Raw genomic sequence first — 25520 nt, 5'->3', positions numbered from 1 at the left:
CTTCGTCCTGGACTGCATTTGCCTGCTATTTTTCCTTGCATTGTAGCAACCTATATTTAGGACCTCTCATTACATGTCCGAAATACTCCAGCTTTCTCTGCTTGATGCTTTTTATGATCTCAGTAGTCAGGCTGAGACATTCTAGTATTGTGGAGTTTCGAATCTTCTTCACCCAGAAAACTTTTAAAATTCTTCTATAGCACCACATTTCGAAAGCCTCAAGGCGATTTAGATCGATTTTATTTACAGTCCAGGACTCGACACCATAAAGTAAGAGCAAGAACACGTAGCAGCGAAGTAGGCGGATCCTCAATGCCAATTTTAGGTCTCTATTACCTAACACCTTGGACATCCTTCTAAAAGCCGCTCTAGCCTGCTCTATCCTAGATCTAATTTCGCCGTGACTTTCTGCTTTACAATTTAATTGCTGTCCAAGGTAAACGATTTTATCAACTTGCTCAAGTTTTGTATTATTTACATATATAGACGGTTTTAAATGCTGTTGTTTACTTATTATAAGTATTTTGGTTTTCCGTATGTTCAGATCCAGACCTGCCTCCCTACAACTCTCAACGACACTATCAAGTTGTGTTTGCAGAACTTCTTGACTAGAAGCTAGGAGTACTGTATCGTCCGCATATCGCAAATTATTGATGACTTCACCATTCACAAGTATTCCTTCTTGTTTTTCAGAAAGTGCTTTTCTGAAAATTCTTTCGGAGTAAACGTTGAAAAGCAGGGGTGACAAGAGGCATCCCTGCCGTACTCCTCTTTTAATATGAAGAGGCTGTGATTCCACACCATCTACTAAAACGGATGTTGTTTGATTCCAATATAAATTTACAATAATTATTCGAACATCTCTACCATCCAAGCCAATGTATTTTAGAGCTTCGATCAATATAGAGTGCTTAATACGATCAAATGCCTTTTGGAAGTCAATAAAACAACAGTATGTGTATATGTCGTGTTTGTACCACAATATGTTTGTGGTACCCTATTTCAAAGGTGAATAGCATCTAAGGATTTAGATAATTTTACAAATTTAAAATTTGCATCAAAAAAGTGTCATCCACATAACGGAACCGATACAATGGCTTCTTGTTTGCTAATTATGTTAGCTTGTTTAAATTTTTACATGAAAATTTTTGCAAGAACAGGGCTCAACAGCTATTACCACTCCGTCATTATGTTAGTAAGTCCACAATTTTACTGGAAGTATGTTCTAGTATTGCGATGACTAAAAAGTTTGTAATATCTTCTAGGAACTTCTCTTTGTATATCAGTGTAGTCCAGTGACTCATTAACCGGAACCATGCTAAACGATGAAGCTACGACGAAACTCAATAATATATTATTCTGCCGATAATAACTGTTTAAATACTTGTATAGTCAATGGGTTCTAAATATAATTTGAGTTTATGTATATTATTTGCCAATATATTAAATTTTAAGTTATTCAATATTATTTTTAAAAAACTTTCTTTTAGTTCTATTCCTACTAGTGAAACTATTGGTTTCACTTATTGATAAACGTAACAAAACACTTTTTCGATTATTTTTAATTTGGTGGAAAATATACCGTAAACATACTTAGATAATAAATTGATTTTAGAATCGTATCGAATTCTGAAAAGCTTTTATCGCTCCAAATGTTACAACTGTTTCTCTTCATTGTATTCGAGTTGACAATAGAATTACCAAGTATTTGATTTGCTTAATCGAACATGTTACAATATACAGAGATTGGCAATTTAACAAAAAATACCTTTTGAACTTAAATATCAAAATTTAAATATAAAATTAAAAATAATGAGAAAATGTCAAACTTAATATCATTTGAATCTGTTTTATTTCCTTAATTGTATTAAATGAATCTATTTCTGCTTGCCAACTTGTTCCTGTTTCTCCTAACGCTGTCGAGAGAGATAAAAACTTTGATAATAAAATCGATGATAAAACACTATGGGACAGAGCTAGAAGCAGAGACATACGATGGAGATGCAAGGTGGAGAACATCAAGGACTGGGTAAGAAATAGAAGAGTAGAATAGAACGATTATAAGCTAAATGAGAACAAATAGAGGAGTTAAAACGACGAGAGACGGTTCCCGAATAGGAAGTAGGATCAGTAGGAAAACACGTAGAATTAGAATTAAATTAGAATTAAGATAATACTATCATATTAAGTTAATACTAACTAAATTAGAATTAGAAATAAATAAAATGCATTTGGAATGCTTTCTCAGACTGCAAGTAAGACACAGGAAAACCTGAAAATAACTATCCTTAATGTCTAAATTAAAGATAAAAACTCGTAAGATGGATAAGCCAACTTACTAAATTGAATACATCAGTATAAGCATAATAAAGTACAGAGTAAAAAATCAATAGAAAAACGCCAAAATTCATGACGAAAAGACCTGAGGAAATGTTTAGCCCGCTTATCCGCAGAATTGTTTAGTGCAGCAGTTTCATACCAGAGTTGCTACTTGTATCGCCAACTTTCGAAAGAAGACGTGTAATAAGAAGAAAAAGAAGTAGATTATGTGGCTGAAATATTGGAAACAAATCTGACCAATGACGAGAAGACACAACACACGGCACAACACGGAAAAAAATGGAAACAATTGGAAGAGGTATATGTCCAAACATGGATAAAATCGAAGAGAATATTATAATAAAGTAATATTAATTTTAATTTCTAGTATCTATTCGTTACATTAAGACAAATATTAAATTTAAATTGCCTAATCCGTAGTGCATTATCTCCATATGTATTAATTTTTATTAAAGTGAAGATATAAATTTCAAAATATTTTCGAATTGTCATAAAAAATATAAGTTTATTTAAAGACGAGGTCAACAATACAGTAGTGACTGTTAGAACATCCATTAAACATTATACAGATAACCAGGAACAAGCAGCACCTATTTTATTAAATATTTATCTAATAATAGTCAGAGTGCTGTTCTAGATAGAAGATATATTTAGCGTACCTACCGAATAATAAAAGATTATTTTCGTTTGTGTTAGAACTGACACCGACGTGTAATTAACCTAATTTTTCCGACACCCTGAATAAAAATCCATACAGTTTTTAGGCATAAAGCGTAAAATTCTTTATTATCTGGAAAAATATATGAATAGATAAATAAAAGGACAGTATTTTTTCACGATGCGTCACTACGGCGTTACGTAAATTTTTCTTACATATATATATATATATATATATATATATATATATATATATATATATATATATATATATATATATATATTGTTATGATGTATTGTTTGTTTGAATGATGAGCAATGAGTATTTTTAATAATATAATATATAGGGTTTTTATCGCGGTTCTCAAAGAATTAGTTTGTAAGTACTTTTTTAAATTATCTTTATTAGATCTTCTATGAAACACAAATATATATCTAACCTAGCCAATGTAAATTTAAAATAAACTATCTTTAGATTGAAATTCTTATGAAACTAATTAAATTCTATAGACAATGTAAAATTTAAACAAACTATCTTCAAAATTGAAATTGTTATGACACTAACTAAATTATATTAACAAAATTTTGTACCTTTCTGTCACTGAATGCCTAAATGAACTGTTTTCCACTATATAGATTATAATCACCACTCAAATGTCTTCTTCTCAGCTTCGGTTATCCTTGTTTTTGTGAAATTACTTTTTCCAATTATCAGCTTCCACCAATTTAAGATATTTTTCTTCACAGCATTTATAAACCACCAAGCAAACCAGCAAACAGCATTTATATTTATTCTTCTTTTCTGTATACCAATATCCAATCACCAAATATATTATTTAATGTTAATATTCAATTAATACTTCTTCCATTATCCAATTATCATTTATACATAACATAATTCTTAATCTTCAATAATATTTTCTTTATACTGTTTCTTAATCTTGATTTAACTCATAACTGATTGACTAACTGAATGCCTTTCTTACTAAAAACTGGACATCTGACTGAACTGTAACTGATAACTCATCACTGATTGACTAACTGAATGCCTTTCTTACTAAAAACTGGACATCTGACTGAACTGTAACTGATAACTCATCACTGATTGACTAACTGAATGCCTTTCTTACTAAAAACTGGACATCTGACTGAACTGTAACTGATAACTCATCACTGATTGACTAACTGAATGCCTTTCTTACTAAAAACTGGACATCTGACTGAACTGTAACTGATAACTCATCACTGATTGACTAACTGAATGCCTTTCTTACTAAAAACTGGACATCTGACTGAACTGTAACTGATAACTCATCACTGATTGACTAACTGAATCCAAATCACCGGGTATTTATATCTTTTTTCATGTTCTAGAATCATCTGGCAATAAATCATGTTCGATTTGTTCCATCTATATCTAAAGAATTTTCTGGAACAATACATTTCGCAAACAAAGCCATCTCCGGTGATCTAGAGAATTCCTTACTTATCTATCGAGAATTTTGTTGGCATTTAGGCTTTTCAGATCAGAGTATACATTTAAATCAGTAACTTATATAAATTAAACATTTTAATTTAATAAATTACACATTTTAAACAACTATAACCCCACTTATATTCGTAATAATTCTTAATTTCTATCTGTCACTTCGAGAGTATGTATATCTGGTTGCCTAATCACATGGCTCACTTAAATATATTTACAACATTAAAATACAACTTTTTACAATTATTATATGCTAATTTCTTAAAAATGCCCTCACATAAATAATTTTTATAAAATTCTCTAGTATATAACTTCTTAAAATAACCAAATACTTGTTATATCTAATATTATCTAGTATATAACTTATAAATTATTTTCTTTAAACACTAATCATATCAATATATATATACATACATATATATATATATATATATATATATATATATATATATATATATATATATAACTCCAGCAAAGAAATAATGTAATGAGTCATACGCGTGATATCGTAAGTTATCGTATAATTTAGCTGTCCTTATAAGTTTTGACAAGATGCGTATTAGTCCAGTCGTCAGAGATTTGACCCCTAAAAATAATACAAACAAGCTGAATTTTGCCAAGAATATTAATTTTGGAACCATAAAAAAGATGCAAAAAAGTTTACCACTTTTATCCCCGGGCTTCCCCCTAAAACCCCCCACGTAGAGGCGTAAAACCTCAAAAAAATCGATTGACTAAGAACCCGTACGCCGTAAAAAAAATGTTTTGAATAAAAAATGTATCTGAGATAATTTTGAACAAAAATTTTAATTAGCTTCTTTTCTGTAAAATGAACCGTTCTCTCAGAAACAACGCTTGAAGCGACCAGCGGTTTTGAATGTCAGTTGTACGCGTGAAATTATTTAAACAAAAACATTAGACAAAAAATTAAAATGCTTTTTAAAGATGAAGAGCGGACATTTCTTGCGCAATAGGTAGTTTTGAAAAAACGTACTATTGCAATTAAATAGATCAGTTGTAAATGTTTTAGATTGTCTGTAATGTGAAAGTTTAAATTCAGCGTTTTTTAAAAATATTTCAAATGCCTCACATTTGTTGCCAAAACTCAAAACTAAAATTTCATGTTAGAGGTTTTAAAGATTAGTCTCTATTTATCGAATCTCCAGTGGCCGGTTGATAAATCGGATAAATTGTAAGCATCTCATAAGAATCACAAAAATTTGCAAAAATCGTGTCACCTTTATTTATTTACTGCCTTTGTAAAAACTCAGTTTATTTGCGGCAAAATACAAAAGCTACATTCTTTCCTTTAAAACGTATTTTGATTCTTGTCGATAGAACCCTCGGATCAAAAAATATCGAATTTTTATCGTCGAGCTGATACAAATTATTTTGAACATTGATTTCACACGCGTAACTGACATTATTGCCTATTACTTCAAGCGTTCTTTCTGAGAGAACGGTTTATTCTACATAAAACGTTTTTGTGCAGAATTATCTTAGTTACATGTTTTATTTGAAATATTTTTTTCTATGGCGTACAGATTCTTAATAAATCGATTTTTTCCGTTTTTCTTCCTCTACGAGGGGGTTTTAGGTGAAAGTCTGAGAGTAAAAGTGGTAAATATTTTTGCATCTTTTTTGGCGTTCTAAAGTTGATATTCTCGGCAAAATTCAGTTTGTTCGTATGATTTTTGAGGTTCAGTGGCATTTTCGTCTCTGGCGACTGGAGTGTATAGCATATTAAGAATACATAATTAAAAGCAATATTTTTATAAAAAACGGTAAATGGAGTATTACAAACGAACATGAAATATATCAATATAATCTACATTTTCGGTCTCATTTAGGAATTCCATCTTCTTAGTTTTTCTTGTTCTTTTGTCAATATATGACCCTCCTTATCTCTTTACTTCTTTTGTTTGAATTCCTGTTTGCTTTTGTTCAGTTGTTTCTGGTAAAATTTTCTGGTATGTATTGGCCTACTTAGATCTTGTAGTTCTTGACGTTCGTTGCTTATAGTTTTTCTCTTCTTTCTGCGGTAGATTTTCTTTTCTTCTTTGTGTGGTCTTTTATATTCCTCCTCTGCTTGGCGGATTCTGTACCCCTGTTGCATCATTAAATATACTCTGTTTTGTTTCTTTACTGTAATCTAATATTCTTTGTCAAAACAGTCATTCGTTATAGTTCTTATTTGTTTACCTTTCGTGCCTAGTAATTCTTCAGTTGTTTCTTCCACGATGTTTTGCACCCTTCTCACTCTTCATTTATGTTTTTATGTTTTAGTCTCTTTTCTAGTCCGATATTCATATTTTGTTTATGTTCTTTATTTTTGTTTGTATTTTTAAGTCTTTATATATTGTGTCGTTCATGTTTAGAACCTATTTCCTTCTTTAAAGTTTAAAATTCTGGCCCTTACCCTACTTTCGATCCAGTAGTGATCAGAAACCGCATTTGCTCCTCTTCTGGTGCGAACGTTTATTATGTTGGATTGGTGTCTTGAGTCTACTATAGAACGATCTATCATATTTAATGTAAGTCCATCTATACTTACAGTTTAATTATCTAATCCTCTAATTATATAATTTATATCAACAACAAAGCGTATTCGGCGGAACAATTAGAGAAAGTGCTATATCTCCACAAGTAAAAACCTACATTGACTCTGATTATTTTTGACTATTTTGAATAAACAGATTAAAGTATTTAAACAAACCGCAAACAAGTAAGAAACTGAAGAAAATAAAACCAGAAAAACAAGGGTAGATATTCCAAAGAATACGTAGAAAGCCAAAAAAATACGAAAGAAATAAAACGCAATAAAGAAGATCCAAAAGCACGAAAAGAAGATTCAAAAAATAAAGTAGCTACTTAATACTAAATATTAATACTAAATTTATTTATTTAGTATTAATACTAAAAGTATTAATACTAAATATTAATACTTTTTTTTATTAGTCTAAAAAAACCTATAATCTGAAAAATTGTAATTCAGTTATGGAAAATTTTATTTGAGATGTCCAATTTTGAGATGTCCATTATGTTAAATTTCCTACCCCTGTTTTAGACAGTGCCAAGGAATATATTAAATATATTTACTAAAAATAATATTGGATTTACACTTTTATGAAGAATACAAGAAGCATCAACTGTGGTTCAGATATGAAACAAATATGAATTAGCTTGAAGTTTACTCAGATTGATTCAAAAAACCATCTGATATAATTGTCTTAACTGAAACTTGAAATATATTTATTAACGAAGGATATATTACATTTCTAAATACGCTAATTTTAATAAAGACCTTAGAAATAGGAATTTCTCTAGTTGATTTGTTTCCTGTTTTAATATTTATATAAAGCTGTTATATAAAGCCATATTTTTATAGAGCTGTTACACTGCTTTTATATATTTTTTGTTTATTTCTTACTTTTTCATTACTACCCAGAGCAATGAAAGTAATACACGATCGTATGCCTTTGTATCTATAATGACACTATGGGTTAAAAAAATGTGGGCTAATCTTTTCTCAATAGCCTACTTTAGAGAAAATATGCTGACCATACAGGATCTACCTGTACGAAAGCCATCTCTTTTTCAATTTTATTTTTTATTATTTTTCCATACAGTCTTGAAAGTGAATTTATGATAGGTAGTTGTCTGTATTTTGAACAATTCTCTCCTTGTTGTAGATGTTTATATGTGCTTTTGTCCACTCCGCTTTTCTTGCTTCAGCAAAGAAGAAATAGTAAAAATAAAGATGAGATTCGATATAGAGAAATATATCGACAAATAATATACGAGGTTAAGCGAGCAAAAGAGGCCTGGGTGTAACAGAGATGTCGTGAGATGGAAGAACTACAAAGAAAACATGACGAGTTTAATATACACAAAAAACTTAAAGAAGTTTAACATACACTCAGAGAAAAAGAACTCCTCAGTTTATGAGAAACTCCAAAGGTAAAATTATTCTCGACTTAAACGAAAAAAAAAGAAAGAATGGACCAACTACATAAAAGAGCTCTTCCTGGATACGAGGCCACCACTTAACACCACAAAGTATACGAATACTGGTCCTAGTATTTTAAAAGCAGAAGTAGAGAAAGCCATCAAAAAAATCAAAAATGGGAAATCTCCAGGCCCTGACCAAATACCATCAGACTGGCTCAAACTTCTAGACGACGACAATGTCTCAGCACTAACAAACATTTATAACCACATATACGAAACTGGAACACTGCCACGAATATGGTTGGAGTCTACATTTATCCTACTTCCAAAAAAACTTAATACATCATGTAAAGACTTTAGACTAATTAGTCTCATGAGTCACTCTATCAAGCTTAATTCTTAATAGAATCAAGCAGAAATGTGAAGACACAATGGGAAATAAATAATTCGGTTTCAAAGAAGGATTGGGAACAAGGGAAGCTTTGTTATCAATGCTATCACTACTTCAACGATGATGGGAAGTACACAAACCAATTTACGTCTGTTTTATAGATTTTGAGAACTCGTTTGATAGGGTTCAACATGGTAGGCCATTCGAATATCTAGAAATGATTGGAATAGATGATAAAGATCTAATACTTTTACAACATCTATATTAGAATCAAGAAGCTTTTTTTCTAGTAGACGGCAAAGAAACAGACAAAATTTGTATTCAAAGAGGTTTTAGACATGGTTGTGTGTTGTTTCCAACTTTGTTTAACGTTTACTCAAAAATAATTTTTAACCAAGCCTTGGAAGGGCAATGTGGAGTTCGAGTGGGGGGAGAAACTATTAACAACATCAGATATGCAGATGACACCGCGATCATGACTGAAAATATCGAAGATCTTCAATTCCTTAATGATCGAGTCACTGGAGACTGCTCCAATAACGGACTACAACAGCATAAATACAACAAAGACAAAGTTACTTGTGGTTAGTAAACAAGACCTCGGCACTTTACAACTAATTGTCAATAACGAACCGATAACAAAAGTTAACCATTTTAAATACCTAAAATATATTATAGTATGTTGGATAAACGACACACTAAATCCGGATGAAGAAATTAAAACTCGTATAGAAATTGCAAGAGGAGCATTTATGAAACTTGAGTTCCTAAAATGTTTGTGTATCCTGTATTACTGCATGGATGTGAAACCTGGATTATGAAAGTTAACATGATGAACAAATTAGAAGCCTTCGAGATGAGGTTATATCGTAGATTGCTCAGAATATCATGGGTTCAACACATTTCAAACAGAGAAGTCTTGAACAAAGTAGGTCAAGGTGAAGGAGACTTAATAAAGATGCTAAAAAATAGAAAATTCGAATATCTGGGGCATATAATGAGAGGAAGCAGATTCAGGATAATGCAGTTGATACTCAACGGAAAGATCGACGGAAAAGGAGGAATTGCTAGGAAGAAATACTTACGGCTCCGAAACCTTCGTCAATGGACTGGCTTATCAGCAGATGAATTATTACATGCCACGCAAGATCGAGAACGATATCGGCAAATCGTTATGGAAACTACCCACGCCTAAAACTTGGGCACGATACTCAAAAAAGAAGAAGAAGATGGTAACTCATGTCGTTTATAAAATGAAGTGAAAACACGCTAGTAATTCCGGTAATACTTGTGGGCTGTGTTTTAGTAATGCGTTCGGTATACCTAGTGGTTCGCAAGCTTTTCGATTTTTTAGAGTTCGTATTGCATTTTCGTCTTTCTGTACTGTTATTTTATCGTATGTCACTTCATATGGTTATGTAATGGTGTTGACGAAATGCGGTCTTGTTTTAGTCAGAAGTTGTGACTAATGTTTGATCCAAGATCTGTCTTCTATTAAATTTATTCTACTTGTTTCTTTTCTGTTTGTTCTCAGAATTTTTACCGTTTTTAACGCTTCTCTTCATCTTATTGACCGCATATATTTGTTGAAATCTTTGCATTTCCTGTCACAGGATGTATTTTTTGATTTAGTTACTAGATTTTTTACTTATTTTATTTTTTATTTGCTACTTTTATTAAGACAATATAATTATATGTTGCGTTATAATTAAATTCTGTAGATGAGAAAAATAGACTTAAACAGTAATTCTTAAAATCTCCCTTCTGTTTTGTCTGGTCGATAAAACTCCTTAATTATATTAGGGGACTATATCTACTATATGCTCTTAAGAAAAATTAAAAAGTGCATTAATAAAATTAATTGACTTATAGTTAACAGGCGCGGAAGTAATGCAGCGGCTGTGCATTATCTCATTTTTACCAGTTAAAGCGGTAGTGGTATGTGATAAAACCAATAAATTTGATAAATTTAAGATATCTACATGTAATAAAATATGTTTATGTTTCACAGCAGCAATGCATTTATCATAAAGAGAATAAACAAACATGGTTAGATTACATTAGACCTCTATTGAGTTTGTTGCTAATCGAAAACATTATTAGTTTTAAGATTTCAAAATAGTTACAAAAACTTATGTCATAGCAGAAGTATTTTTGTATGAATTATTACGACATTTAGTTTGGTATTATACAGAGCGAACTTAATAAAAAGATTAAAAACGTCAATTTGCCTTCTAGTCCAGTCGTTAGAGATTTCACCTCTAAAAATCAAACGAATAAGCTGAATTTTGCTATTAATCTCAATTTTGGTATCCAAAAAAGATGCAAGAAAGTTTACTACTCCTATTCACCGGCTTTCCCTTAAAACTCTATCATAAAGGAGACAAAAGAAAAAAAAATCGATTTCAGTTTTTTCAGAAACAACGCTTGAAGCGACCGGCAATAATGTCAATTACAAATTTGTCAGTTGAAAATTTGTATCAAATTGACAGTAAAAAAATTCAATATCTTTTGACTAGAGTATCCTACCGATAATCATTAAAATTCGTTTTAAAGGATAAGAGTGCAGCTTTCGTAAGCAATTTTTGTATTTTGTAATAAATGAAGTCAGCTTCTATAAATCTATTCAATAAATAAACGTTGAGCGATTTTTGTCATTTTTTACGATTCTCATTAGATCACTTTCATTGATTTGGCTAAAATTTTGCTAAAAAATTCAATTTTGATATCCAAAAAAGATGCAAGAAAGTTTACTACTCCTATTCACCGGCTTTCCCTTAAAACTCTATCATAAAGGAGACAAAAGAAAAAAAATCGATTTCAGTTTTTTCAGAAACAACGCTTGAAGCGACCGGCAATAATGTCAATTACAAATTTGTCAGTTGAAAATTTGTATCAAATTGACGGTAAAAAAAATCAATATCTTTTGACCAGAGTATCCTACCGACAATCATTAAAATTCGTTTTAAAGGAGAAGAGTGCAGCTTTCGTAAGCAATTTTTGTATTTTGTAATAAATGAAGTCAGCTTCTATAAATCTAATCAATAAATAAACGTTGCGCGATTTTTGTCATTTTTTACGATTCTCATTAGATCACTTTCATTGATCGGTTGTAGTGGAATTTGAATTGCTAGAGTCTAGTCTTCAAAACCTATGACATGAAATTTCGATTTTGAGGTTTCGCAACAAATATGAGGCATTTGAAATAAGCCTAAAAACGCAGAATTGGAACTTTTACATTACAAACGATCGCACGTCACAGGAAATGCCTCCACGAAGACGCTATTGGGTGGAATTTGTATCTGAAATTGTGATGTTTCGAAAAACATAATTGTGTAATTAAAATAAAGCAGTTTTATATCGTTTATAATATGAAAGTTTAAATTCATCGTTTTTAGGCATATTCTAAATTGCTCACAATAATGGAAATTCCATAGTGACTGGTTAAAGATAAGTTGGTAATAAATTTTATTGATCTCATGAGGTGTAGTTCACTCCGGCGGTCAGATTTTAATACCCTACAGAAAAGCGTTACGGGTTAATTCGCTCCGGCCACATATTTCTTTGAAAACATAGTTTAAAAATGCGTTAAAAAGGATACACGGCGAAATTAAAGGAACTGGCACTGAAACTCTTACTGTAGAAGATATGCATCTAATTAGAAGAAATATTAATAATGGCAGTAGACAAGTTATTAAAAAAATTCCGAAGAGCGACACCTAGTGGCATAAATCAGCGAAGATGTTAGCACTATTAATATTTTAGCTTAATTGCTTTTATTCACTTTTTATTATATTTATTATTTATTTATAAATTTTTATTATTTTACATAATTTTTGTAATACAGGGTGTTTCAAAAAGTTATGTCATAAATTAAATCACGCATTCCGGGGACAAAAATAAATTGATTGAATTCAACTTACCTTAGTACAAAAGTGTACAAAAAAAAGTTACGGCCCTTTGAAGTTACAAAATAAAAATTGTTTTTTTGCATTATCTCCTAAACTACTAGACATTTTGTAATAAAAATGGATACATTACTTTCTTGTTCTGAAAGCATTTTTTATACAAAAGAAACAAAAAAATCTAAGGGAACAGAAAAAATTTAAGGGGGTGTGCAGCCCTAAATCCCCCCAAACTTTTAAGTACGTTTAAATAAAATAAATTTTGTGGCACCATTAGTTTAAAACATTATTTTTAAAATTTTTTTGCCTCATCACTTTTTTCAAAAAACAGTTTTTATTGAGTTACGGCCCTTTTCATTAACCTTTAAAAAATTACGTGCAACTAAATAAATGGCTTAAATAAATTAACAAATACAAAAAATGTCTATAACCTTTATAAATATGATATTGCAATAAATGTTCAATACACATTCGGTATCGTTTTAATAAGGAAAACCGAATGCGCTGAAAAATCATATTTTTCTGACGAAATTGATTTGCAGCTTCAATTATTGTAACCCTCAATTGTTGTTCGTCCTCTATTGTTACAGAATATACTTTCTCTTTCACAAACCCCCAAAAGCAAAAGTCCATGGGTTAAGACCTGGACTTCTGGGTGGCCAAGAAATAGGTGCGTCACGACCCCTTCCAATCCACCCACCAGGATACTGCCTGCAAAGGTATTACCGGACTTCATTACTGTAATGCGGAGGAGAGCCATCTTATAGAAACCACGTATTTTGCCGTATTGCAATATTCACTTCTTCCAAATACTCTTGTAAATCGTTTGCCAAGAATTGCAAATAATTATCACCATTTAAATTGTTGGGAAGAAATACTTGGCTTATCAGATTGTTATCCACAATTCCTGCCCAAACATTAACTTTGAAAGTCCTTTGGTGATGAGTCGTTTTTTTAACGTGAGGATTTTCGTCGGCCCAAATGTGCTCGTTATGATGGTTTGTTATTCCATTTCTACTGAAGGTAGCTTCGTCGGTAAACAAAATATTTCTAATAAAATTAACATTTCGAGTATTTTCCACAGTGTGAAATACACTGTGGTATTGGTAATATTGGATGTTGAATTCTATATCCTGCTTGGAACTCATTTAAAACGTTATTATTTTTTATCCACGAGGCAAGTCTGGTTAAAGTCAAAGCCGCAATGAGTTTGGTTACTGTATTTAAGAAACTAATAGCTCGATAACTTTCTGCACTTTCCATGTTTCTTTTCTTATAAAGAGGAAACATTATTGCATCATAAAAACCCTGAGGAAAGTATGGTTTGGCGAAAAAAATTATTAGCAAGCCCAAGTACAAGCCCTTTTCCGTTTTCTGGAAGAAACTTGTAGAACTTAGCAGCAATTGTATCAACTTCTGGTGCTTTATTTGGTTGTAAAGAATCCAATGCTATTTGAAGTTCTTCCATACTAAACGGCCGGTCTAAATGGTTACTGAGAATAAACGATTCTGCATACAACACAGGATCTGCTGTTATCTCCGTATTCAAATGTCTTGCAAACTATTGCAGTAAACTGTTTAAGTAAACATCTTCTCCTGTGGTCGAACTTCCAAACTTTACAGTCCAACAGCCTTCCAAAATTCTTTTAAATTTTTTGTATTTCTTAATCTCAATGCAGCATTCTTATAAAATTCTTTTTTAAAGTTACAAAGGTGCATGTATTTCAGCTTAACGTCCCTGTATATGTTCGTTGCATAAGTCGAGCTAATTTTTCTAGATACTCTGAGATATGACATTATTTGCTTCCTCTTTCTTGCGCACTCACCATCAAACCTTTGCTGGCTTTGTTTACACTCCTCCTTTGCCATAAAAAGCTTACATTTTCCCTTGTGTACTGACTTTTTTATACATTGCTTTAATAACTTCAAAGTTATCTCTGGTTGATCAGTCCACTCATCCACCCTATTAATTTCACAATACATTCTTTCTGTAGGGGAAAGGATGAGGTAGCTGGTCCGATGATTTAAAAGTAAATATTTGAAAAATTATAGTCCCACCTTCCTACATTTGGTAGATAAAAAATAAATAAAACCTCGAAGGACCAGCGACCATTAGGTCGCAAAATTGCGGATTAGTAATAATATAGTGGATAGTAAAGTTAAAAGTAGAATAATTAAAGTAAGAATTAAGCTAGAAGTATTTTTATTGTATTATTTACATGCATAAATAGTAGAATCGGGATTGCCAACAAATCACCCTTTTTAATAATAATAAAAACATAAATGTTCATATAAAATGTTCTTAAACCGCACAACTGTGTAGGTATATTAATAATTGTTCTTAAAGCTAAATACATGCGATTTATAGAACAAGAAAGTTTATAGTTTGTTGAATATCCGGCAACCCTGTAATTTTTCGGACCGGCATTCATGAAATGTTGGCACACAAACTGTCGATTTTCTTCTGATAAAAGAATAATTTCAGGTACTTACATATTCGATGCACAGACACTGAATTTAATTAACTATTTAATAAAATAAGTTATTTGAAAGCTGCTTCTATTTGAGAAGCGTGAGAATTGTAACTTGCTTCTATTTGAGAAGCTGAAAAATAAGTTTAACTTACGTGCTTCTATTTGAGAAGGCAAAGACGAAGTGATTTTAAGGGTAGTTGGGTTTGAATATTTTGAATCTTAAGAACTGACAGGCGCAGAAGATACAATGCAGCAGAAAGAAGGCGTGTCATGCTGATTGAATGTCTTAAAATTAGTGAGATATATTAGTGAGAATAACAATCATTATTAAAATTATTATAAAAGGACAAACTATTGTAGAAAATATAATTAATTTTCTACACTTTCTTTACATTTTTCCGAATCAGTTTGGGTCCAAGTAATTTTAGAAAGCAGTGGCAAAACTTTACTAGTTGATCTGTAACCGCCATCGTCTAAGGTCAACTCCACTATTAGAGGCATATGGTCAGAATAATATTCACAACCTATAAAAAAAATTTCTACTAAATTTAACATCGGTCTTGATACACATGCAAAATCTGACAGAACTGCCTAACGGCTCTAAGAATGTATATTCCCACTCTATATTGCATTCTTTTCTGTCATTCAAAATAACCAAATTAAAGTCGTCACATAGCCCAATTACCTTTTTCCCATGATGATTAATCAACCTTAGAAACTCTCCTTTCACTCAGGCTTGTCCTTCTGGATACCCCATCTTCATCAAGCTCATCACCTAGAATCCCTTCCTCCCCCAACCTTGTATTGAATTCATCTACAACTAACTATTTTCAACATTCTGATCTAAATTCTAAATTTTCTACTAAAGTCCTTTCAACGTCTTCAAAACACTCCTTCCAGTATTCATTACTTCTACATCTCATTACTACTTTCTACATAAAAAACAACAGTAGCAATACCAATGTTAAATATCAATCTTAAGAAAATAAACATATTACAATAATATTGCCGATCAAAATTTCTAATAAAATTTCTAAATCAATCACTAACATTTTTTAAAATGGTGACAAAAATGAAGTGAATATAATATAAATAATGTAATATCACTGTCTCGTATATAAATATGCAACAACCAATAAATTATATAAATTCTATATAAAATACAAAAGTCACAGTACCAATTTTGTCGATATTAATTTTCCTAGAACTTGTATATAATTACAAGGGATTTTTGATCTCGGGAGCGAACTACTGTGCTACGCTTCCGCAACGTTTCTTTAATTAACCCTTTTATAAAAAACTGACTTAATTTTCAGCAAAAAAACACAAAAATTCTTACGAAAGCTGTACTCTTCATCTTTAAATTGCAATCAAAAGACATCGAATTTTAACTTACATACAAAATCGTCGGTCGCTTTAAACGTTGTTTCTGAGAGAAAGGCTCATTCTAAACAAAAAGTACTGATAAATATTGTTGTTCAAAATTATCACAGCTACATTTTTTATTTAAAGCATTTTTTTCTACTACGTACATATTCTTGATAAATCGATTTTTTCCGTTTTCCCTCAACTACGTTGGAGAGTTTTAGGTGTAAGCGAGGGGTTGGACTGGTAAACTTTTTTGCATTTTTTTCCCAAGAGGATACCAAAATTATTATTCTCTGAAAAATTCAGCTGGCTCGTATGATTTTTAGAGGTTCACTGGCATTTTCGTCTCTGACGGCTGGAGTATTCCTGAAACAGATTTATTAGATAAAACTTACTTATTTTTCTGTCTTCGTCGGATATCTTTTTTTATGATCGCTCCAAAAAAGTATTTTTCTTGTGCAAATCTCTTACCTTAGTTTAGTTAAGTTAAAGAACTTACTGTCAGTCACTTTTGCTTAATTTAGCCATTCGTTTCGTAATTTCTACGTTTTCCTCACTTTTGTTGATTAAAGTGATTAACAATAACAAAATTATAGTTCTTTCCGAGCTATGTATTTTAAAAGTTTTGCCAATATGTTGTTCATTGCCTCTTATATCCATATATTTTGTGTTTTCTCCATTTATCTCCAGACTACATATTCTCTCTATTCGTTTAAAAAAGTCTCGTAGCTCCGTTGGTATTGTGTTAATAGAACTTTATACAGCCTTTAGTTGGAATTTCGATTTGATTGTACTGATTTTGAAGAAAATTCTAGATAGCAGCTCTCTTTGCCTGAAACCTCTATTGATAGAAAATATCTTAGATATATGACCCTCAATCATAACTCTGCTCTTTGTTTTATATAATAAGCATTTAGTTAGCTGATCAAACGCTCAATTATCAAAGTAATCGATGCAAAGGACTGTCTATAATAATAATATTGCTTGTTTACAATAAATCTTAATATTTTGAATAGTAAAACATAAAATAGTCAATAAAAATGTAATATAATTTACAAAGAATATAAGAACAAAACTATTTAAATCTCATCTCTCTTGCCATCCTGTTACAAAAATATTTCAGGTTTGTGCCTTAATGGGGCAGGACTTGTAAAGAAGACTAGATGAAATATAAAGTAAACAAATCAAAATGTTTATTGCCTTAACTAATATGTCCATTTTATTAAAAAAAAAACTGCATTTCACTTTCTATTCATATTTTTCACCATTCCGCTTCTGCACCGATTATTGCTTGAGATCGGATTCTTCTATCATTTTCTTCGGATACCTGATTCTGCTGCTAGTGGGCTTCTGATCGCCTCTTTAGTAGATACTATTTTCGGCACTGTACCTACATCCCTACTTTTTTGTCTTCCGGAACTATCTGGCTAGACCCTGATTAGATGGCCAATCAGTCTATGTCTCTCGCGAAATAAAATTCTCAATGCGCCCTGTTGTTAATGAGAATATCCCTTTTTAGTCTTCTTTACAACATCACTTCTCTAAGTAGGCCTGATATAATTGGATCATCTTCGTTAGAGGTCTCTGGTTGCTCCTGAATATGTACTGTTGTATTGATCTATTTGCCACTGAATTTCTTTTAAAGTTGAGTCGTCTCCTGAAGGTGGACTCATCGTTACTTGAGTATTTCTTCTTATTTGTTTATTTCCTGCTGGGTAAACGTATTAGTTAAATATGATGAACTAGGTTTTCTCTGCGTTGATCTTGATTTTTAATTTATACGTGTACTCTCTACAGGGGGTTTTCTGATCTCTCAATGAAATTTCTTTCTTTCCTAAATTCAAATTGGTCTTCCTGGATAATTCCTCTTGTCTCTGCGCGTTTATAAAGTCTAGTGAATATTGGTCTCTCCATTATTTTTCCTAGGGATTCTAGTAGAGGGATGGGTCTGTAGCTTTCTGGTCTTCTTCCATATTTTCTTGGTTTCAGTTTTAGTTTTCTTTAGTAGTGCTATGTTGTGAATGTCTTGCATTCCTAGAGCTCTTCTTCCTTTAATTTTCTTATTATTCTTTCCACTTCTCCTGGGCTTACGGTGGCATCTTCTTCCATGACAAATACATTTTTTTAATTTATCGTTTCGTAAAATACCCCCATTTGTATCTCGATGGTTAAGACACAACCTTGTAGCTAGTAAGATACCGGCAAATTTTAAATAAATCATGTACAAACAAACATAATAGAATGACATTCTCTATATCTTTCTTTGAAGGTCCCTAGATGGCGTCAAATATTTTGACTAAAATATACAAGAAGCCAGTAAATAGTGAATGCGATGCTCAATATGAGACATTACATGATAGAATGAGACATTCACATTCCATAGTGGTATACAAACGCTCATACATAAAATTTTTGTACTTTATGGATGATTCTAAAAATTTGTAATACACTATTTTCAGTAATTTCTCACAAACACTGTGTAGAAAAAATTAAAATGGTAAATGTTATGTGATTTTAATATCATATAATTATAGTTTATTTTGTATATTTCTGAAATTAATATAATTGATATATTATTATGACAGTAATTTATGAGCCTATTTAGATGTTGACATATTATTTATTTAATTTGCTTTTAGTAATTAAATTTGATTGATCTCAAAGCAGTAAGATAAGAAAAAGTTGCAATTAAATTTAATTGATCTCAAAGTAGTAAGAAAAGAAAATGTATCTCTTGCAAAATAACTGAGTAAGAAGCTTTTAGTTTACGAGCGATGATAAAGAACCCATCACAAAAATTCCATATATTCGATAAAAAACTTTGCCTATAATAGCAAATGATGCTATTGATTCTTTGTGCTCATTTCGGTTTTTTTTTATATATATTTGGGACACACTTTTTTTTTTAATTCGGGAATATGAATAAATGTTGTTCCGAAAAATATTGACGAGCTCCTTTGCATAAAAACATAACAGCGAGCCAAATCTTTTAGCAAGTATTTTGAATATTGTTGTTTAATTAAATTTACGATTTGAAACAATTAATACCTGTCTAAACCTGGTGTACTTTATTCTTTGAAATAGGGTGTCATCAGATGCCACCAATCACGCATCTCGATGTGCATCGCCTTCCTTCTGGAACAAATAATTAAATTTAATTGGTCGAGAAATGAAAAAGTTTCATATAAAAGTTAATTTATCTTTAAATATGGGACATTTTCGGATCTCGAGTCAGTTAGTGTCAGTCTGTGTCAACACATGGTTTTACCCGTGTAGGGTAGCTCCCTAGAGCACTTTGCTCGAAGGGCTCTGTTTCTTTCTAAGACTCTGAAGCTGAGTTTTTTTCTTCTTAGAAAGAATGTGTTTTATTTCCACCACCTAATAAAACCACATTGGCATTGTCTCTTCAAGATAATGCCACAATAAGAGCGTACCGGCCAACTACGCAATATAACACCATATTGCGCAATAGTTGGATAAATTAATAAACATGGAAACTTGCACCAAGTTGCAATCAGTTTTTCATACGTTTATTAATTACACCGGAGACGACAAGGGGAGAGGTAGGTACAGTGAGACGGTCGGAACACTGAGACAAATGCGGTAGAGCTTACCACGTTCGGTATTATAAGGTAGAACTAAACGAACATGCCTATTACGACCTTAAAGTGAAGCAAACAAGAAACCATTAAGATTCAACAAGAAATGTTTTAGTTATCGCTGGTCATTTGAAGTGAGTGCATCGTAGTAAATATGCCGTATCCACGTGGCCGCTGTTTTCACGAAAATTGAAGTTTCTTAGACAAGGTAGGTTATTCTAACTACAAAGTAAACCATTTTACGAAACAATTAAATTAAAACAAACGATTTTTGTACATATTTTATTAGTTTTTTTCATATATTTTTATTAACGATTTTTTAAGGAACAGTGAGACAACACAGCAGATGGAACAGTGAGACGCGTCTCACTGTTCCTTTACTGTCTCACTGTTCCGTTATAGTTGTATAAGCCAGGTCATTCACTTGCCTGGATGAAAGGATTTCAGAAACGTCATTCCAATAATTTATCCCTCCGGACCCCAGAAGGTTGTAGTCTTGCAAGGGCAACCGGTTTCAATAAATTTAATGTTGAAATGTTTTTCAGTAAACTTGAAACCGTTTTACAGCGTTTCCCTGTGTTTGGAGATGGTAGTCGCATCTTTAATTTAAATGAGACAGGAACCGTTACCGTTCAAAAGTCCCAAAAAGTGTTTGCAGAAAAAGGTATACGACAGGTTAGTAAAGCCACAAGTGGCGAACGTGGAACACTCGTTACAACATGCTGTATTGTTGGAGCATCTGGAGTAGCTATTCCTCCTGCTCTGGTATTCCCAAGAGTACACTTTAAAGATTTTATGATAAATGGGTCGCCTCCTGGACCTTTAGGACTAGCTTCAAAAACAGGTTGGATGAATACAGAGTGCTTTGTGCAAGTTGTTAGGCATTTTATTAAGCACACTGGTAGTACTAGAGAAAACCCTTCTTTATTGCTAATGGATAATCATCAAAGTCATTTATCGATTGAGGCAATCGATTTATGTAAAAATAATGGCGTTACAATCCTGACTATACCGCCACACTGCACGAACAGATTACAGCCGTTGGACGTAGGTTTATTTAAGCCATTTCAGACTTTCTACAATGCTGCAGTAGATGCATGGATGATGAACCATCCCGGTCAGACATTTACAATTTACAACGTAGCAGCCTGTGTGGGTACAGCATATCCACGAGCAATGACGCCAGTTAACATCGCAAGCGCTTTTCGAAAATCTGGAATATTTCCATTCGATCGGCATGTCTTCGCTGAAGAAGATTTTTTGTCAAGTTTTGTGATAGATAGGCCGCTTGTTGCAGTTGAAGCTGCTGCTGAAAAGATAAGTGAATCTCCAGATGTAGAAAATCCAGGTCCAAGTCATACTGCTACTACTACTAAAACCTTTGTTAGTCCAACAGTTTTTAAGGGTTATCCTAAAGCTCCGACAAGAAAATCTGTAGAGGGCAACAAAAGACGCAAAGGAAGGACGATGATAGCTACGGATACCCCGGAAAAAATGGAGCTGATTAAATCTAAAGAAAAAACACCAAAACAGAAAAAAGTAGCACGGCGCGTATTAGATAGTGATTCTGACGAGCAAGACGAAAATGAGATGGAACTACAAGATTTCAGCGGAGGGGTGGATTTTATTGGTGAAGATCCAGAACCAATTATTTTCGAAGATCTTGATCGCTGTCAAAATGATGGGAATTATGTGCTCGTTGAATTCTAAGCAAAAGACATATTATGTAGGCAAAGTCTTGTCTCAAATAAAAGAAAATGATTTTAAAATATCGTTTTTGCGAAAAAGCGCTAAATGTGAAAATAAGTTCTTCTTTCCAGTTGTCCCAGATGTCTCACATGTATTAAAAAGAGACATTAAAATGATTTTGCCGCCCCCTTTAATGCAAGGGTTAACCAAGCGCCAAAGTTCGCTTTTAAAATTTGAATTAAACTTTGATAGTCTTAACGTCAAATAATGTTAATTGTTACGTCTCAGTGTTCCCACATTGAAAGGAACAGTGAGACATTTACTAATTTTTAATTTTTATATTTTTGAGGTTTTAACATTAATTTTTATGAGAAAACGACATGATTTTTCAGTTCTTATTTATATACCAAATATCATTGTACAATATAAGTTTAAAGTAGCATTTAATAAAAAAGCTATTGGCATTGAAATTTTTTCGTCTCAGTGTTCCTACCACTCCCCTATAGCAAATACTGGATGAGATTAACCCATTTAAACCCACGACGTTTTTTTTTTTTTTTCGATAATACATTTTTTTGAATGTCCTTGTTGAACCTGAGTTAAATAGAAAAAATTCATAGTTATTTGACATGAAAAATTGACTTTTTAGCAAAAAGTAGGTGTACTTAGACAAATATAATGGGTTGATTGGGAGTGAATAAAATAAAACATTGTGTAAACATGAAAATATTTTATTTTCATACAATATTGGGTATATCCTCTATTATAATCTAACGATTATGAAATTGTACAAAACAATCACGTTCCAAATACAGAGTAACTACATACTTTATACAAATTCAACGTACTATTTGATGGCATAAGCGACATTGAAGTTGTTTGTCTATTTTCTTTGGAAAATAACTGCTTTCATCCATATTTAGGCTAATTGGTACATATTCTGCTGATCGTTTTCTAGAATAAGTAGGTTTCCCGAAAGTTCTTAAATAATGACGTACTTTATCTCGTTGAGAAGCAAAATTTCCATTTCCTTATTTCCAGCTAATATTTGTAACCTCCACGGGTTACCAAGAGCCGAGTTGAGCATGTGGGTAAAAATATGCCACTACCATTTCTTCATCAACATACCTTAATCTGTACGCGTCCACTGCTGGACATAGGTTTCCTTAAGTTCTTTTCATCTGTCTCTGTCTTGTGCGGCTTGCATCCAGTTATTGCTAACACGCTTCAGGTCGTCAGTCTATCTAGTTGGTGGGCGTCTTCTGTTCCGTATTGCTTCTTTTCTGGGTCTCTACTCGACAATACGTTTTGTCCATCGGTTGTCTGGTAATCTGGCGACTTATCCTGCCCAATTCCATTTTAAGCGTGATATAAATTTTTATTCATTATTATTGCATCATCCATGCGATCGGCTATAAGGACGATGTCATCTGCAGATCTCAAATGACTGGGCTTCTCTTTATTTATGTTGATACCATGCTCTTTCAGATGTGCCTACTTACAAGTATGTTCTAAATGCGTCGTGACTAGCTTTGGAGAGACGGTATCTCCTTGTCGTACTCCTCACTATATACAGAATTTATTTGTTTCTTGTTCAAATAGTCTTACGCTAGCTGTGGTATTTTGGGGTAGATATATTTGATTATGTTAGTGTAGCGATGGTCTCTTCGGCATTCTGTCGATGCTTTTAACATTTTCTGACGGCTTATGGTATCGAATGCTTTCTCGTCGTCGACAAATGTCAGTGCCAATGGTTTGTTGTATTGTGCAGAATTCTCCATCAGGTTCTATATTACCATAAGTGGTCGTTAGTGTTGTATCCCGATCTAAATTCAGCTTGTTTTCTAGGCTGATAGAAGTATAATTTAGCGTCCAGTGTTTTTTTGATAATTGTTGTGAAAAGTTTATATATGTGTGAAAGCAAACTGATAGGACTGTAGTTTTTTTTTTAGATCTGTTATGTCTCCTCTGACGAAAGGCTGATCTTGCTTTTCGTCGATGCTCTCATACATTACGCGATAAAGGGATTCGACAACCTCAAGGATTTTGGTTCTATCAGTAGTAATGCTTCCATTTTTGTGTTTTTATTTTGTACATATTTTTGTTGCCTATGTTGTTCGTATTTCGCCTCAAAACTTTCAAACTTCTGTTTTCTTGAATTATTTTAGTTATTTCTCTTTTATTGTTTTCTCTTACGTCTTTTCGGATTGACTGGTGGATATCTTTATCTAATTTCTTCATTGTTGTGTAGTTGGAGCCGTATTTTTCTTTTAGCTGTCTTCTTTTACCTATTAGCTGTTTGGTATTTTGGCTTAGTTTTTCTTTAGGAATCATAACGGTCGGGTACCACTCCCTTTCCATTTTTTTAGAGCCTTCGTTATGCCATTTGCTTGATCTACATCTTCAATTTCATCATACAAGTCTTGTATATATCTAGTTAGTGTATATTCATACAGGTCTGTGTTTTCTGGGGGAATCCATTTCTTTTTTTTTGTTTTTAGAATCGTTTTTGTTCTTTCCAATTTGACATTTAATAGTATCTTAGCTCAGATTAATCTGTGATCGCTTCCAATTGAAAATTTGTTGAGTACATTTATGCTGAGGCTTTTTATCGAAAAAAGATTTTATTATGGATCAATTTTCCTGTTGTAAGAAGTTCAGCAATCTTTGCTCTCGCACATTTCTTTCGTCATATCGATACTTACCCATTGCTACTTCTGCATCATCTTGTTAAAACCCCATTTTCGCATTAAAGTCGCCCGTAATTATTGTAACCATTTCTTACCTTGTACATATACTGACTCGGTAGTTATTGGGGTACATCATTTTGTCCTTTGGCAGCCGCACCCCAACGTTTCACTTTTGAATGTGGTTTAATACTATCGTAATTTGATGTCATTGTGACCACATTGTTGTTCTTCCATTTTAAAAAAGTAGCAGATTTGTTTTATCATAGCAATATTCGAAATATTCACGATCCTTCTTTTTCATTACTGTGAAAGGTGGCAAAGAACATTTTTTTGTATGATTTTCTCTTACGGTCCCTATTGCGCTAAAGCCTTTCCCTTTTAATGTTTTCTTGTACATTTACATTTAAATCAACTTGTGATCCTAAAGGCAACGCCGGGACTTTCAGTTTATCCACTGATGCTCCACAATATGTGTCAAAATAGCTCAGTTGAGCTACAATGCATCCAGTCCTTATACCCAAATCTTACTGACTTCCCCCTTATCATCTGATTAGATAAGTGATGTGCAAAATAATTTATCATCGCTTCATCAATTGATAAGTCCTTGTGTAATATGCTAAATTGTTGAAATTTTTTATTTAGTTTGTTCATGAGAGGCCAGAGTTTATACATTTTGTCCCTTGTATCAATTTGCAAATTATCTGCCAAATGTAGGTATTTTTAATTTCTTGGAAGTAGTTCCTTGAAATTGCATTAGTCATGAGGGAAACCTGAAAATTCTCATCCAAATATCAATAATTGCGCTCTCGTGTCAATCTATGGTATCCAGTAAAAAGTAAAATAGCCAGAAATATCTTTATCTCTTCCTGCGTTACATGAAATTGATGATTGTTATTTTAAGCGGCATATAAATGTGTCTGCTCTGTAATATAGTTGATAATTTCATTGTCGAAAAATTTCTCAAATAGTT

The 25520-nt window shown here is 32.3% G+C and overlaps 2 protein-coding genes across 2 annotated transcripts in view; both read left to right on the top strand.

Annotated features, from left to right (window-relative positions):
• The window catches only part of LOC140436803 (sorting nexin lst-4-like), a 121364-nt gene that overhangs the window by 12519 nt on the left and 83325 nt on the right, over positions 1-25520 (top strand). The window lies entirely within an intron of this gene.
• On the top strand, positions 20706-21881 carry LOC140435788 (uncharacterized). Its single transcript, XM_072524505.1, has one exon. The coding sequence runs from the start codon at positions 20706-20708 to the stop codon at positions 21879-21881; it is 1176 nt and encodes a 391-aa protein (XP_072380606.1).

The sequence above is a fragment of the Diabrotica undecimpunctata genome, chromosome 3 (genome assembly GCF_040954645.1).
Source record: "Diabrotica undecimpunctata isolate CICGRU chromosome 3, icDiaUnde3, whole genome shotgun sequence".
NCBI lineage: Eukaryota > Metazoa > Arthropoda > Insecta > Coleoptera > Chrysomelidae > Diabrotica > Diabrotica undecimpunctata.
The sequence above is the reverse complement of the archived record's forward strand: the minus strand, read 5'-3'. Positions and strand labels throughout refer to the sequence as shown.

What these genes read in the sequence shown, in the direction of transcription:
- LOC140435788 (XM_072524505.1), top strand. Translation starts at nt 20,706, where the DNA reads ATGTTTTTCAGTAAACTTGAAACCGTTTTACAGCGTTTCCCTGTGTTT.